We start from the raw sequence: 17251 nt of genomic DNA, 5'->3' as shown, positions 1-17251 counted from the left end.
ACGTTCACACCTCGTCCAGATAGATCCATTCGAGTGTGGTCGTACAATGCGGGATAAAGTTACGTTTTTAAAGCTTATTTCCCACTAGAGACACAACACAAGGACGTAACGCAACGGAAGTGATTGACCAACAATGGATTATTCGAATAGTCGCTTGTCATTGGTCAACTCGCTTGCGTTGCGTCTATTTCCTTACGTTGCGGCTCTAGTAAGAACCGAGCCTTATGTGCAGATATTTTGTAATGTGAACGTTTCTACCATATGTTGTTTTATTTACAGTTACCTGTGTCGCCTGGGGAGACCCACATTATGAAACATTCGATGGTAAGAAGTACGGTTTCCAAGGAGCTTGTGAATATATATTGGTGACCAATTACCTGTACACACACTCCAACTCGGACTTTCAAATCACCGCAGCCAACGAGCCGTGTGGAACGTCACAAGCCACATGCACAAAAGTAGTCACTCTCACTGTTGGTAAGTTTTCATTTAATTTAGTTGTTTTAGTTTTAGTTGCTGGTTGTTCAGACCTCACTAAAAGCTTGTGTCAATTTTGATCATGTCCATCTCTCCTTTGCTTTCACACCTTCACTGGTTGCCTGTTAACGAGCGTATAAAGTAAAAAATTGCAACCTTTTCCTCTTTGTCTTTATGGCACTGCTCCACATTATCTTAACAAACTTATTAAACCATGTCCGACTACGCAAAGGTTCAGAAACCAATCCTCTATGTTAACACCACCTAGAACCAACCTTAAATCCGTGCTTAAGGGCTTCTTTGCTCAGGAACCAGCGATATGAACTTCCATCCGTTACACTCCATCCCCATTTTAATTCAAATCTCTCCTAAAAAAACACATATTTCAATCGTTATACTTTTCATGTTGCGCTGTGAGTAAAGAGAGCGTTATAAATGATAGATATTATTAATTTGAGTTCACTTTTAGTCACCTCTTGTGTATTTCATTGAGTTGAGAAAATGTTAAGCGATTCCGTCATGTTTGTAGAGTATGCTAATATATTTATATACTGTATATAGAAATTATATATTAAAATGCAATTGTGTTTTTATTGAAGGATCGGGTCGGAATAAACAGACGATAGTACTAGATCGATATTCAGAAGTTCCCGCCTCAAGTAAAACGTTCGACGTCACCGAAGTAGGCTTATCTGTTTTTGTTCATACCGACATTGGTGTGACGTTGGTATGGGATAAAAAAACAAGAATTGACATCAAAGTCGAACCTTTTCATAAAAACACGGTAAGATCATTACTGATTTCGCACATTATTTTTTATATAATTGAAAAAGTGTGCTGTAAACATCGCCATGTTGAGAATGAAGTGGAGTTTGTGACTTGGTGGTTATGATGCTTTACTACAAATCCAATGGTCCTAGGTTCAAGTCCTGTCATATGTCAGGATTTTGTCTAATGACAAATTACAACCCCACTCCTAAAGACTTGTAATTAGACTGTGTTTATGTAAAGCATCTTGTGTATTTGTTTGTCTTTTGAACAGGATTACCACCATTACGAAGGATAGTGAATGAATTCGCTTATGTTTTTCCTTGGCACTTTGCCTAAACATATAAAAAATAAATAAAATAAATTACATTATATCCTTATAAAATGATGTGACGAAATATATAGATTACATATATCTTACTTGTAGCTTGGCGGATTATGTGGAACATACAATGGCAACCAAGAGGATGACTTTACAAAATCCAATGGTGGTTTCCCCGTGGTGTCTGCAAAGGAGTTTGCAAACAGCTGGAAGGTTAGTTATCATGAGTGTATTTGTTTTATTATTCTATTACTAGCCTAGACTTTGGCATATAGGCCTACTACCTTATATTGTGCTTTGGTTAACTTATGAAACATTGGTTTTATTTTTAGACGATTCTATTTACAAAAGCTAGGATACTATTACTAAACTGTTGGGATCATATAGCAACGTTTGTTCTCAATATGAAATTGCTTACGAGCATTACGTTGAGGTTGATTGTTTTACATGTTGTATCCACCAATGTATTTACAGTTTTCATTTAAACCATGGTTAATGTAATGCAACTACTTCCACTTGTGCGCTTTGCTGTCCTGACACAAGATAATTGCTAGCTTGCTATTGAATAGTGGAATTGCCTGGTTTCGATTTTACTTGAAATACAATTTTCCCGCCTTTTTTGTTTTATACAGACATCCGAATCTTGTGGTGACGCTCCAGATGTCGGCGACCCCTGCGAAGATAATCCTCACCGTAAACCATGGTCTCAGCGCAAATGTAGCATTATTAAATCAAATACATTTAAAGAATGTCACAACCTTGTACCGTACGAAGAATATTACACAAAGTGTATGTACGACGCATGTGGATGTGATAGTGGCGGTGACTGTGAGTGTCTTTGTATCGCCATTGCGGCCTATGCACAGGCTTGTAACGAGCAGGATGTACCAATAAAATGGCGCTCCCAAGAACTATGTCGTGAGTATTTTTATTGTATGTTATTGACAGATTCGGAATCAAATAGTCACAAAATGTCACTTTATTGCACATCGTGTTTCTGGTGTTTTAGAACATCACATTTAAATACTGAGCTTACTATGCTATCTGTATAACAACCTGTACATTTCTCTCTACAGCAATTCAATGTGAAGGTTGTTTCACCTATGACCCATGTGTGTCAATTTGTGATAGTTGTGGATATACCGATAACCTTGATAGAGATGGCCATTGTGAAGACACATGTGTAGAGGGTTGTAAATGCCCAGATGGCGAATACTTTGATGATGGGGAATGTGTGAAGACTTGTCCAGAGCCTACTACTTTGCCAACAACAACGATAACCACCACCACCATACCAACGACTACAAAAGAATCGACCACAAAAGAATCGACCACCATGGAACCAACAACCACGCAACCAACAACTGCAGAACCAACAACTACACAATCGACAATCGTAGATCAAACAACCACAAGATCAACAACTGCAGAACCACCAAGTACTGTGATTTCGACAACCACTGAATCAACAACAGGATTTGTCACTGTTACTTACCCGGATGTCTCGACAGAGGCCTCAACTACTTCATCTAAGCCTCCTCCCCGACATAGTACGACCTTAGAGCCGACTACTGCTAAAGTCACAACTTCTGAGCCACCGACCACTGCAGAATCGACAACAACCAAACCAACGACGTCGGTGACAACGACTGAATCAACGACAACGGCTGAGCCAACGACAACGGCTGAGCCAACAACATCAGTGACAACGGCTAAGCCAACGACATCGGTGACAACGGCTGAACCAACGACATCGGTGACAACAGCCGAGTCAACTACCACTGTTACGACTAAACCGACTACAACGGAGACAACCACAGTAACCACAAAATGTGTTCCGCAGCCAACAAAGAGTAGGTTTAATTATTTTGTTTTATGGTATTTTATGGTAACTTATACGTCCTACTCTAATGCATGCAATATTCATCCATGTTGTGTTTCAGTTTGGTAAAGATTATATTTTTATTGTGACTATTGACATAACCTGTATTGTGTTCAATTAAATATTTAGTGTGTTGGACTGATTGGTTTAATGATGAGGGACCAGGAGATAAAATTACACCATTCGATGAAGGGGAATTTGAGCTTCTTGCCGACTTGCGTAAGGTATACCCAATCTGTGAAAACCCAGCCGACATCGAATGTACGTTTGCATACGAGCCTTACTTCCCGTCATCAGATTCGGGTCAAGTTGTAGAATGCAGAGCTGATCTTGGATTAACGTGCTTGAATGATTTTCCGATTCAAGTGTGTTACGATTATCGAGTACGTTTTTCTTGTCCGTGCCCCGATCAGCCACCTATATGCGAACCAGACCATTCCACTGTGACGGAACCGACAACGTCTGTACCAACGACAATCGTTCCGACAACAAAGGAGCACACAACACAGTGTATTGAAACACCAATCGGTAGGTCGTCTGTTATTTTTCTTTCTAAAAACTGAAATAAAATGTGGGCGATATGACATTCCTTGAGTGTGCATATCTTGAGTGTGTATATACATGGAATAGAGAGCTTCTTAATCAGAGGTTTCCCGTCCAATGGATTGGCACCATCTAAATTCATGATGACCTCTCTGTTATTTGATAGTGAAATTGGTCTAAAGAATACATTAAAAAAAATAAATTAAAAGATGACCCATCTCAAACGGTGTGTTTTGGACATGCGGTTTAGTGTAGGTATAATACGTTTTGGGTTAGTGCTGTTATTACATAATAGTCCGGGTACGACAATGAGCTGACGTGCATAAAAGTTTCGCTGAATAAACTCAATATTTGCATATAATCAGCTTAACCACTGGCAAAAAAATAAACAATTAATCGTCCAAGACAACATGTCTACTACTACCAGATCGTCGGCAAATAAACCAAAACGTGAGTGATTCTACTAAGCCTGTCACTAACATCAACAACGAAGGTGAGTTAGACCCACCCAGCAGAAGACTTGACAAAATTTTTAAACTACAAAAAAAGGCGATCCGCATCTGTACCCATTCCCAACATCTCACTCATTCCAAACCCCTTTTCTACAAAGTAAAAACTCTTAACATCTTTGACATAAATAATTTACAGACTGCTTTGTTCATGCACAAATTTAGTAATCAGAAACTTCCTATCACATTTAACCGATTCTTTACAAAAAACAACGAAGTTCACAATTATAACACCCGCAACTCTAATAAATATATCCCAATCAATAACCATTCCACAGCAAGAAACTCAATTAAATCCACTGGCCCTATTTTATGGAATTCTTTTCACACCTCCCTAACTAACCGCTCTTTCGAATCCTTCAACTTTAGCTACAAATCATCGTTGGTATCAAAGTATTCAATCGATCTCCCCTAAGAATTCAGTCGTTATCCTCTAACCCAGTTTTTTTAACTCTTGTCCAGCGTCTTCGTCCCTTCTGTCCTCGTTCTGTCACGTGTTTTTGTCCTGTGTCTTGTTGTGCTTGTGTATGTAGCTTAAATTTTTTATTATTTTTTCTTTATTCTTGTTATTTATTTATTCATATTTTATTTTCATTTATTTATTTATTGACTACTTTTGAAACATTTATTACCTCCGCCAAGGAGGTTATATTTTCACCCCTGTATGTTTGTGTGTTTGTGAGTTTGTGTGTTTGTGTGTGTGTGTGTCTGTGAACAGCCTGGAGGCCACAGTTTTTATCCGATTCTAACCAAATTTAGACACAATGATCTATGCCTCAAAAGCTCGGAGGAGTTCGAATTTGAGGGGGAAAGGTCATAGGTCAAGGTCACAACTATACTATATTACTGCCTAGAGACCACAGTTTTTATCCCATTCTCACCAAACTTAGCCACAATTATCAATGACTCATCATATAATTGTGGTCAGGGTCAAAGATCAAGGTCCACAAAAAACAAAACAAAAATAAATAAATAAATAAAAAAAAAAAAAAACCTCAGTGGGACTTGAACCAGCGATCTCAACTGTGAGAGGCTGGATACATAACCATTACACCAAACTCTCATCCACAACTTTGTAGTGTGCAGTTAGCCTATTTGCACTTAGAACTAATAAAAAATGTCAAAAAACATTTTCGGGGGGAATTTTATGTAGGGGAATTTTACAGTAGGCGGAGGTTTGTACTCTCGGAGTACCCTCTAGTTATATATACTTTTTGAATTATTTTTTTCAGGTGGAACTAGCCTTAAAGCCCTCTGGGCTTATTTATGTTTCTCCAGAATAAGTGCATTCTAATTTAAAAGAAAAAACACACTGTAATATTATTTTACAATGATGTATCTTATGAAAATAAATTGAATTGAATTGAATTGAACATATATTCTGATTTGTTACAGAATGCTGGTCCGACTGGATGAACGATGAAAATGGCAATAAAGTACCGGACTCTGCTCTTGGAGAATTTGAGCTTCTTGATGAACTTCATAACGATTATCAATTCTGTGACAATCCTTCTGCTATAGAATGTCGCCTTGCATCAGATCCGTACTGGCCTTATTACCGCACGGGACAGGAAGTCGAATGTACTTTAGAAACTGGGCTAACATGTTATCATTCTTCAGATGGACCTTGCTATGATTATGAAATAAGGGTTAGATGTGAATGTGAAGACCAACCATTCCCAATATGTTCAACAACAGCAACGCCAACTACTGAAAACCCTACAACTGAAAACCCTACAACTGAAAACCCTACAACTGTAAGTTCAACGACACAAAAAATAACAACAACCGATGTAAAACATGATGATCGTACTACTACCGTTCGCGTATTTACACCACCACGTGAATCAACCACTGAAGTTGATCACACAACAGCTGAGTCATCAACAGAAAGGTCAACAACAGGAACAGTTGTTGTAACGTACGAGTCAAGTACAGCCGCTGAGTCAACCACAACATTAGAACTAACCACGCTTGAATCAACAACAAATACACCAACTACAACTCCCACAACCCCTCGACAAACAACAACACCACACGAAACAACTGAAGAACCAACAACCCCAGAGTCAACTACGCTTAAAGTAACAACAAGTAAACAAACTACACCTCACGAGACTTCTGAAGAACCAACAACCCCAGAATCGACGACACCTTCAGTAACAACAAGTAAACAAACAACACCTCATGAGACTTCTGAAGAACCGACAACCCCAGAGTCAACAACTGCTCCAAAAACTACAAAAGAAAGTACAACCGTTCAACCAACGACTGAATTGGAACAAACAACAGCTGAATCGTCAACAGAAGAGTCAACAACCACATTAAAACCAACCACGCTTAAATCAACAACAAATACACCTCCCACAACTGCTCCAAAAACTACAAAAGAAAGTACAACCGTTCAACCAACGACTGAATTGAAACAAACAACAGCTGAATCTACAACAGAAGAGTCAACAACGGGAACAGTTGTTGTAACGTACGAGTCAAGTACAGCCGCTGAGTCAACAACAACATTAGAACCAACCACGCTTGAATCAACCACAAATACACCAACTGAACCTCCCACAACTCCTCGAAAAACAACAACACCACACGAAACAACTGAAGAGCCAACAACCCCAGAATCGACGACACCTTCAGTAACAACAAGTAAACAAACAACACCTCATGAGACTTCTGAAGAACCGACAACCCCAGAGTCAACAACTGCTCCAAAAACTACAAAAGAAAGTACAACCGTTCAACCAACGACTGAATTGGAACAAACAACAGCTGAATCGTCAACAGAAGAGTCAACAACCACATTAAAACCAACCACGCTTGAATCAACAACAAATACACCTCCCACAACTGCTCCAAAAACTACAAAAGAAAGTACAACCGTTCAACCAACGACTGAATTGAAACAAACAACAGCTGAATCTACAACAGAAGAGTCAACAACGGGAACAGTTGTTGTAACGTACGAGTCAAGTACAGCCGCTGAGTCAACAACAACATTAGAACCAACCACGCTTGAATCAACCACAAATACACCAACTACAACTCCCACAACCCCTCGACAAACAACAACACCACACGAAACAACTGAAGAGCCAACAACCCCAGAATCGACGACACCTTCAGTAACAACAAGTAAACAAACAACACCTCATGAGACTTCTGAAGAACCGACAACCCCAGAGTCAACAACTGCTCCAAAAACTACAAAAGAAAGTACAACCGTTCAACCAACGACTGAATTGGAACAAACAACAGCTGAATCGTCAACAGAAGAGTCAACAACCACATTAAAACCAACCACGCTTGAATCAACAACAAATACACCTCCCACAACTCCTCGAAAGACAACAACACCACACGAGACTTCAGAAGAACCAACAACCCCAGAGTCAACAACTGCTCCAAAAACTACAAAAGAAAGTACAACCGTTCAACCAACGACTGAATTGGAACAAACAACAGCTGAATCCACAACAGAAGAGTCAACAACGGGAACAGTTGTTGTAACGTACGAGTCAAGTACAGCCGCTGAGTCAACAACAACATTAGAACCAACCACGCTTGAATCAACCACAAATTCACCAACTGAACCTCCCACAACTCCCCGAAAGACAACAACACCACACGAAACAACTGAAGAACCAACAACCCCAGAATCAACGACACCTTCAGTAACAACAAGAAAACAAACTACGCCTCACGAGACTTCTGAAGAGCCAACAACCCCAGAGTCAACAACAGCTCCAAAAACAACAAAAGAAAGTACAACTGTTCAAACAACAGCTGAATCCACAACAGAAAAGGGACGTACAACCGATGTAAAACATGATGATCGTACTACTACCGTTCGCGTATTTACACCACCACGTGAGTCAACCACTGAAGCTGATCACACCACAGCTGAATCATCAACAGAAAGGTCAACAACAGGAACAGTTGTTGTAACGTACGATTCAAGTACTGCCGTTGAATCAACAACATTAGAACCAACCACTATCGAATCAACAACAAACACACCAACTACAACTCCCACAACTCCTCGAAAAACAACACCGCACGAAACATCTGAAGAACCAACAACCCCAGAATCAACGACACCTACAGTAACAACAAGGAAACAAACGACACCTCATGAAACATCTGAAGAACCAACAACCCCAGAATCAACGACAGTTGTTCAACCAACAACTGAATCAAGTACAACTCATCTTACAACCGAACCAACCACTACTACCGTTGTGACAACTCAGCCCATAGTGACGTCATTACCAATACCAGATAGGACCTGTAAGTCAAACTTAAATTATAATTTTTTCTTTTGACTGTCGATCGAAACCAATAGCCCCATAATATGGCCTAGGCTACACAAATTACAATAGTAAGAAAACTGTCAAAGTTTTATAAATTCATTAAATGTCTTTAAAGGTGAATGCAATGGATATGGTGACCCGCATTACTTTACTTTCGATGGTAAATCATATGATCACCAGGGCAACTGCACATATATCCTTTCACGTGATGCGTCACCAGAACACCAGTACACTGTATACATTCACAACGAAGAGTGCGCAAATTTCCCAGGTACCACTTGTCCCGAATCGATGACAGTTCTTTACAAAAATTATACGATTGTTATGCAACATAACTTAGAGGTAATTTTCCTTTTTTTTTTAATTATTATTTTGGCTCGCAGTACAGACCTATCACAGCAAGCAAAGATAAAACTATATGTTTTTCCTAATTTCACTTAATTTATTTGGTCTCAAAACAAACAAAAAATATACGAGCAGATTTCAAACGGTTAACTAAATGAAAGCCGCAACCGATCATTAAAAATCTTTAAACAATCTATAAAAATGTCTTTTTTAGACAAGACAATTGCTCTACAGGTAATAAAATGCATTTCAGATAAGTCTGGGAATGGAAGGGATAACCAATATTACAATTTAGCAAAAACTGCAACACATTCTCTTAATCATCATTTTTATACTTCTGTTAGTTTAACGTTAGTGGAAATGTAGTGTATGCTCCTGCATATTTCGATGGAATTGAGTTGCGTCAAAATGGTCTCAAAATGATGGTAATTGTTGCTGCAATTGGTTTAGAGGTTCGATTTGAACCACCGTCTCCTCGATATTTTCGTGTAGTTGTTTCTGCTCAATTGTTTTGGAATAACACAGAAGGATTATGCGGTAAGAAATACATCAATTCCTTCTGCCCTCAATTTAAAGAATAGGGCACTTACTTCTGTCCCCTACGGTTTTCCGGTGTAGGCTGCAGTCCTTGTCCACGTCCTACACCCTAACTTGTTTCTTTCCACACTTGGAAAAAAAGTGCTTACATTTTCAACAATAAAATAATAATTATTCATTATTTTATTGTGTTTCTTAATCTTAAATGAAGCCCAACAGCAGATGTCTGGCGAATCTTCTCCGGGATCTTGGTTTCCTGATCCTGGTGTTTGGGTATTGTGATGATGGAACATTAATCATGTCCTTTATCGACTGAGTCTATTCTATCTCTATTCTTTTTCTATGTCACCTACTGTATTTTCTGTTTATAATATGAATTATTCTAAATAAATAATATTCTTTATCAGGTCTATGTAATAATAAAACAGAGGATGATTTCATCTCACGTGAAGGCAAAGTGATTTCTGATCCGTTTGAGTTCGGTTACGAATGGCTTGAGCCTGTAAACGGTGATGAAGCCCACTGCATTCCACAAGTGAAACCAACTCAATGTATCCCCAGCCAGGAGATTATCGATTGGTGTGGTAACATGAATTCAACCGTGTTCCAATCATGTCATCCATACGTGGATCCACGAGAATACTTCAAGACCTGTATTAGAGACAATTGCGCAGAAGGATTTCCAGGAAATTGCTGGGCCTTTGAAAGTTATGCTGAGGAATGTAGTGGGTTGAAAGTGTGTATTCCTTGGCGATCAGACGATTTTTGTCGTAAGTTGATTTATCTTCTACTTGATAAACATTATAGGAAACGACTTCTAATTCTTTTCCCTTGCATATGTACATTTCCTACAGTCATTCTTCAACAGAACATTATTTAATTTATATGGTCTTTTCCTTTTTAGCTGAAACATGTCCAGATGGCCTAGTGTACCGTCAATGCAACTGTCCAATACCTGAGGTCGATAGCTGCTCATCCTGGGAAGAATTTGACTGTCCTCTTGATCCGGTAGCTGGCTGTTTTTGTCCTGAAGGTACCGTTCCCGATGGAACTCATCCAAGTAATATGACCTGTATTCCCTGTGAAGGTATTATTTTGCATATTTATCTACTGTTCTAACAAACGATGTGATGACGCTAGTTACTATCCGTTATGCATGAATAATTTCTAGAATTATTACGTAATGCATAACGATATAAATTACGTAGTAAGCTGGGTACTCATTGTTCACAGACCAGTCAAATAATACTAAACAGCATAATAACACTAAGATTGTGATTGTGTCTGGATTACTCTAATTAATATTCAATTCGATGTAGAATTAACAAAATAATGAACATAATGAACTATGAACTATAATGTCTAATTATAACCGTTATATATGTTCAGTTACTCCACCACCAACAACACCACCACCAACAACAAATCCTTGTCCTGAAGGTAAGCATTATTTGAATAATTACACAGCCAAACGTTGTAATATCAAATGATCAGTGAAACAATTTTCCCGAGCGTTTCTGCTTTTTTAAATACACCACCACCATGTGCCTTAAAAGCCACTTTACACAGACGCATTAGGGTTGGTGAGTACCCTGCCAAAATACGCAAGAATTTTGCCAAAATACGCAAATTGAGGGCGCTATGCTTTGCCAAAATACACAAATCATGCCAAAATACGCAAATTGAGGGCGCTATGCTTTGCCAAAATACACAAATCATGCCAAAATACGCAAATCAGCCTTGCCCAAATACGCAAATTATGCAAAAATACGCAAATTGAGGGCGCTATGCTTTGCCAAAATACACAAACTCGCTTTGCCAAAATACGCAAATCATGCCAAAATACGCAAATTGAGGGCGCTATGCTTTGCCAAAATACGCAAATCTGCTTTGCCAAAATACGCAAATCATGCCAAAATACGCAAATTGAGGGCGCTATGCTTTGCCAAAATACACAAATCTGCTTTGCAAAAATATGCAAATCATGCCAAAATACGCAAATAATGCCAAAATACGCAAACTGAGGGCGCTATGCTTTGCCAAAATACACAAATCATGCCAAAATACGCAAATCTGCTTTGCAAAAATACGCAAATCATGCCAAAATACGCAATTTGAGGGCGCTATGCTTTGCCAAAATACACAAATCATGCCGGAAAGCACAAATCTGCTTTGCCAAAATACGCAAATCATGCAAAATACGCAAATTGAGGGTGCTATGATTTGCCAAAATACGCAAATCATGCCAAAATACACAAATCTGCCGCTTGCCAAAATACGCAAATCATGCAAAATACGCAAATTGAGGGCGCTATGATTTGCCAAAATACGCAAATCATGCCAAAATACACAAATCTGCTTTGCCAATACGCAAATTGAGGGTGCTATGCTTTGCCAAAATACACAAATCATGCCAAAATACGCAAATCTACTTTGCCAAAATACACAAATCATGCCCAAATACGCAAATTGAGGGCGCTATGCTTTGCAAAAATACGCAAATCATTCGCTCCTCCTTTCTTGTAAAGAGGCCCGAAAAAACATAATAGCCACGTTGGCTTAGCAAGAGGTACAAAAACGTAGCCGTATACTTTACTATCATAATGTTCATATTTATTGGCAATCATATAAACGTATTTATCTTAGATTAAATATCTAATGCACATTTACTTCTGAAAAGAAATATATTACCACCATACTTTATTTACGGTACTTTAACGGCCTAGAAATGTTCAACCATGCGTACCAGCATGGTCTTTTCTTGTCATTTCCCCATCTACATCCCATCGGCTGTCTGTATAGGCTATGTGAAAATTAAGGATTACTCATTCTTCTCATCAGTATTTTCTTTAATAATTCAAAAACCGCAAAGGGAATGTGTTGTACTTTTAAAGATGTATAAGACTTTTTTATTTGTGATTATGTAAGCGGGAAACCGCCAGCACTAGCCTTAATGTTAATGTTGCTATGTGGCCTCTCCAGGAGACGTGTCTCCAGCGTTGCCAGCGATAAAATTTAAATTATGCCGTAGCCTGTCTCAAATAATGCCAGATTGGGAAAAATAATGCCAAATCCCCAAAATGTGGCCCTAATTAGAGCCACCAACGGTTGCATGTTTAAAAAACGTCTGTAAAACCCCAACTGACACAAAGTGGGCCAAACATTTTATCCCATGTCGTTACAAATTTATATTTTTAGTTTTGTGTGTAATAACTAATATAATTCCCAATATCTGGGGTGCGAAAATGGTAATTGCCAATGTCATCAAACACCACCAGCCCGCCACCAAATTTAAAACCTGCTACAGCTACGGAAACTTTAAATTGTTTAGCTGAAATAAGTTTGGAAATATCATAAAAATATATTAAATGTCTTCAAGACCCCAGCCCACCATGGTTGGAAAATTGGAAAATTTTGAAAAAATAGAGCTGCTCGTTGGCCGGAAATGGCACTTATTTTCAAATATGAAATTAAAATATATTTATTAGTGCCTTCAGGATCTTAGCAAACCATGGTCCGAAAATGGCACTTATAATTTAAAATAGGAAATAAAAATGTATATTAGTGTCTCCAGGACCTCTGCCCCACCATGGTTGGGGCTGAGGTAAGAAAATTTGGAAAAATAGAGCTGCTCGATGGCCGGAAATATAAGAGTCTCTAGGACCTCGGCCCACCATGGTCACTGGGGCTGAGATAAGAACATTTGGAACAAGGCCATACATGGCTGCAGTCGCGTGCTCAACTGCGCAACTTGGACAGCACCGAAAATATAGTTGTACAATGTTATGTTGAGAAGATTTAGAGATACACGCGCAACAAAATTCGTGGAAAGAATAAGAAAAGACTAAAAATAGGACTGCTAAACGATGCAAAACAGAATTTGAAATATGGAAAGAAAATTCTCTAGTAGATTTTTGTCTCTTTCGTCATAGCTCATCACATTTGATAGAGCGCATCTCGACTTATCCGTATTCCATTCCCCCCCCCCCCCCCCCACCCCATATTTTGATATTGTTTAGGTCAATCAATTATCTTTCACATGATTTACCGTTTTTAGTCGCGTGGACGCGACTCAATAGTTCACTATGTCGGTCGGTCGGTCTGTCTGTCGGTCCGGTATCACTATGCGTTTTATCGCTTTTCTGTACTTTTTGAACTGTTTTGATGTACAGACAAGTTTTAAAGTACATTACTTTTTGAAAGTTCATTTTTTCTGAGAGCACGCGACTTATGGCTGTTGGCCTTGTTATTGCTATGAGGCCATCATGTGCAAAAGTGTGAATAGCTTTGGTCACGTATTTTCATCATTCCAATCAATTTCAATATGTTATAGCTCCTCAGAATAAAAAGTGATACTCATGATTAAAACGTTTTCTGGAATCTATTGAATTTTAGATACGAATTCAGGTACAAATTTTGCGCATCGGATGCTGTGACGTCATATGGCCAGTTGAATTATAAACGTCATACTTTCATATTTTGCGTCATAGTCATTTAAAAGTGCACGCAGCGCATCCATATTCTAAGTATCCAAATTTCTTCAACACGTCAATATGCGGTTGCTCAGATAATTCCCTTCCAAAATTGCTATCTACGTGCTTCATTTTGATGACATGACATGTTAAAAATTATATTAAAATGTGGGTCTCGTAATTTCATGATAGGTACAATTCAGCACTGTAAATATATTTAATTCATGTCATAGGATGGCATAATAATTGTCGGCGTTGATATTTTAACGTATGTGCATGTTGCGTTTGCGCGGATAACCCGAACTCGTCAAAGTGACGAGTTCAAATCTAGTTTTAATTAGAGCTGCTAAGTTACGGGAAATTTTCCCTTTTAAGGGTTGGGGTAGCGGTTACGCCGCTTATAATTATGAAATGAAAAAAACAAAACCCTTCATAATGTTTTCGTTTAATTTTCTCTACATCTGGGGATCCAATAACCTGCATGAGCTCTGAAATACTTAGCAACATAATTGGTCAATCGTCGGTTTCGTTGTGCTGCCTATCGCACACACGGTAGTTTGTGAGCAGCCTTCCTATCCTTAGAGTCGATCGAATCCGAAACAAAAGGATGGATGCACTATTGTACGATAAAAACTGACAGACCTGTTTTGTACGATATGATATTGTGTAAGGTGATATGTACGAAATTGCAAGATTAAACAAAATATTATTCTTGTTCTGTGGTATATTATTTTTTTAGTTGTTCAAAAAATACAAAATTATGCCAGATTATACTAAAAACGGCTAAATAATGCCGCGGCATTTTGCCAGACGCCGTGGGCCTCTAAATAATGCCAAAAAGCATCATAATGCCAGAAATGGCAACTATGCTTGTCTCCAATTCTGTCGTCTAGCTTACTATTGATATAAATCTATTCAATCTACAATAGGCCTATAGTTACTAAATTAGTACTTGCTTTACTTATATCAACTTTTAACAATAAAGGATGGATATAATTCGTTTTTGCTGTTTAAAACTGTCTTCGACCAGTTGATTTTATTTTCATGTGAGTGCGTACGTTTCTATGCTTTTGGTATGTCTACGGTACACCTCAAGTTGTGTGTTGCCAAAGTGCGCGTCAAGGAGGCACGCAATCCACGCAATGCATGCAATCCTCGACGGTAATTCAACGGAAAAAACAAGTGCGAGCCTTCGAATAATAATAAGCCTTCGTTAATATTTGTGTACATAAACATTTATGAATCAGCTACCGTTAATGTAATTATGTTAACAATTTCGAATATCCAGATGCGACTTCGATATTTACAGTTAGTTTTAGGTGGTGCCTGGTCACCATCTAAGAAGCCTAGCTAGCTAGCTAGCCTAGGCGCGCCATATAGTATAATGTATAAAAAAATAACTACAAGCGAGACCAACAAGAAGGGAGTGGTAGTATGTATCAATTTACCTTTATGATGACGTTTTCAACAGAAGTTGTATTTAACTCTGTGTATTTTAAACATCTTTAAATGTCCGAGCTAAAACTCTAAATTTATTTATTGTTTAATTTTGCGTGTGATTTTGGTAAATTGAATTCCTTTCTGTGATGCTCTCTATGGAAAAATATGGATTTAAATAGGCGCGCCTAAGCACAACAGCAACTTTTTATATATTTTTTTTTTTGGAATTCATTTCATATCGTTTACATTTACTTTTTTTATATTCATAGTTGAGCCTATTGGATGTATTGTTATTGAATCTGACCCGATAGAAGTACGAGACGGTACCTGTATTGGCAACACATCCTCAACCTCTTGTCTGGGTAAATGCGAGTCGTCGTACAAAATCACAGGCTACACAGACGGGGTTCCAAGTACTGAGAAAGAATGTCCACTATGCGAACCGGTCCGGTTTAGCACCGAAGTCGTCGATCTGGTCTGCCCCGGAAATCTATCTAAACAAGTAGAGGTGCAGAAGATAATGGAATGCAGTTGTAACGCAAGGGACCATATTTGTCCAGACATCTTGCTAGATTAGAATATAGATTTTGAAGTCTTACTTAAAAGTGCATTCTCTATACTTTTTTTTATAAATTATATTTTAGTTAATAATAATAATAAGCTTTATTTAATCACGGATACTTAACTCAACTAAAAGTTGTTTTTCAGTAAGACCGTGCTCAAAGGAAAACACCAACATGTAAATGTAAAAATGTAAAAAGCAGATATCAAATCAAATAATAAAACAATTACAGAAGCAAAAAACAAAAGCAGATAATAAAACAATTACAATGAAATAAAATGAAACAAGGATACACTTACTAACTAATCCGTGATTAGGCCTATCGTGACATGTATTTATTGTTGAATTGAAACAAAATGAAAATCGACCTTTGACCTTTGTTGACAACGAAGTATATTACAGAATTATGATTTTATTTATTAAAGGAATTTTCTTTTTGAAGTCTGTTTTGTGCAGTCTGACACGAGTCGAAGTAAAGGAAGGCCATTGTTCTGTTCCTTTTCCGACTTTTAACAAAATAATTAAATTTAAATTATAATAGTTATTGTTATTATTTTATCCTACAATTGGGAACATTTAAAAATATTTTTAATTTAACGGTCACTGTATTTATTGCATTTATGATAATTAATAAAACCTCCACTATACTCATAAAGATTAATAGCTTTAAACATGCAAATCTGTTTGTTGTCAATTTCAAAGTTGTTTATTTTTTTTTATTATAATATTTATGAATCGTAATAAATTACTTAAATGCTTAAAATATGATTTTTGAGTTTAAATCTTACTGTTTTTTATTTGTTACCAATTGTATTTCCAATAGTAAATAATAAAAGCACGAGAATGTATATTGTTTGAACAACATTTGTTATTTTGAGACCGTTGATGAAGACATTTATTACAGTGTGGACTAACAAAGAACAGATATATATTATTGTTATCTCAGAAGATAAGATCTAGGCCTACTACAAACTTTTCAATTAAATTATTGTGTGAAAATCAGAAAGAGAGAGCAAGCTATTACGACTAGCGCCCCCTATAGTTATTATCTTTGATTATACAGGTAGGAAACAAT

The 17251-nt window shown here is 37.7% G+C and overlaps 1 protein-coding gene across 1 annotated transcript in view; it reads left to right on the top strand.

Moving 5' to 3' along the window:
• Positions 1 to 16388, top strand: part of LOC144841393 (uncharacterized) — a 31035-nt gene extending 14647 nt beyond the window's left edge. The window contains exons 17-29 of the mRNA XM_078697716.1: positions 280 to 477; positions 1077 to 1261; positions 1673 to 1780; positions 2200 to 2485; positions 2644 to 3420; positions 3579 to 3977; positions 5897 to 8797; positions 8936 to 9162; positions 9510 to 9702; positions 10110 to 10472; positions 10607 to 10789; positions 11092 to 11142; positions 15884 to 16388. Of these exons, the coding sequence (XP_078553842.1) occupies positions 280 to 477; positions 1077 to 1261; positions 1673 to 1780; positions 2200 to 2485; positions 2644 to 3420; positions 3579 to 3977; positions 5897 to 8797; positions 8936 to 9162; positions 9510 to 9702; positions 10110 to 10472; positions 10607 to 10789; positions 11092 to 11142; positions 15884 to 16191 (6179 nt within the window). The 3' untranslated portion in view covers positions 16192 to 16388. The remainder of the gene's footprint in view (positions 1 to 279; positions 478 to 1076; positions 1262 to 1672; positions 1781 to 2199; positions 2486 to 2643; positions 3421 to 3578; positions 3978 to 5896; positions 8798 to 8935; positions 9163 to 9509; positions 9703 to 10109; positions 10473 to 10606; positions 10790 to 11091; positions 11143 to 15883) is intronic.
• Positions 16389 to 17251: the final 863 nt, after the last annotated feature.

The sequence above is a fragment of the Antedon bifida genome, chromosome 4 (assembly GCF_963402885.1).
Source record: "Antedon bifida chromosome 4, ecAntBifi1.1, whole genome shotgun sequence".
NCBI lineage: Eukaryota > Metazoa > Echinodermata > Crinoidea > Comatulida > Antedonidae > Antedon > Antedon bifida.
This window is presented reverse-complemented; position numbering and strand designations above follow the sequence as displayed.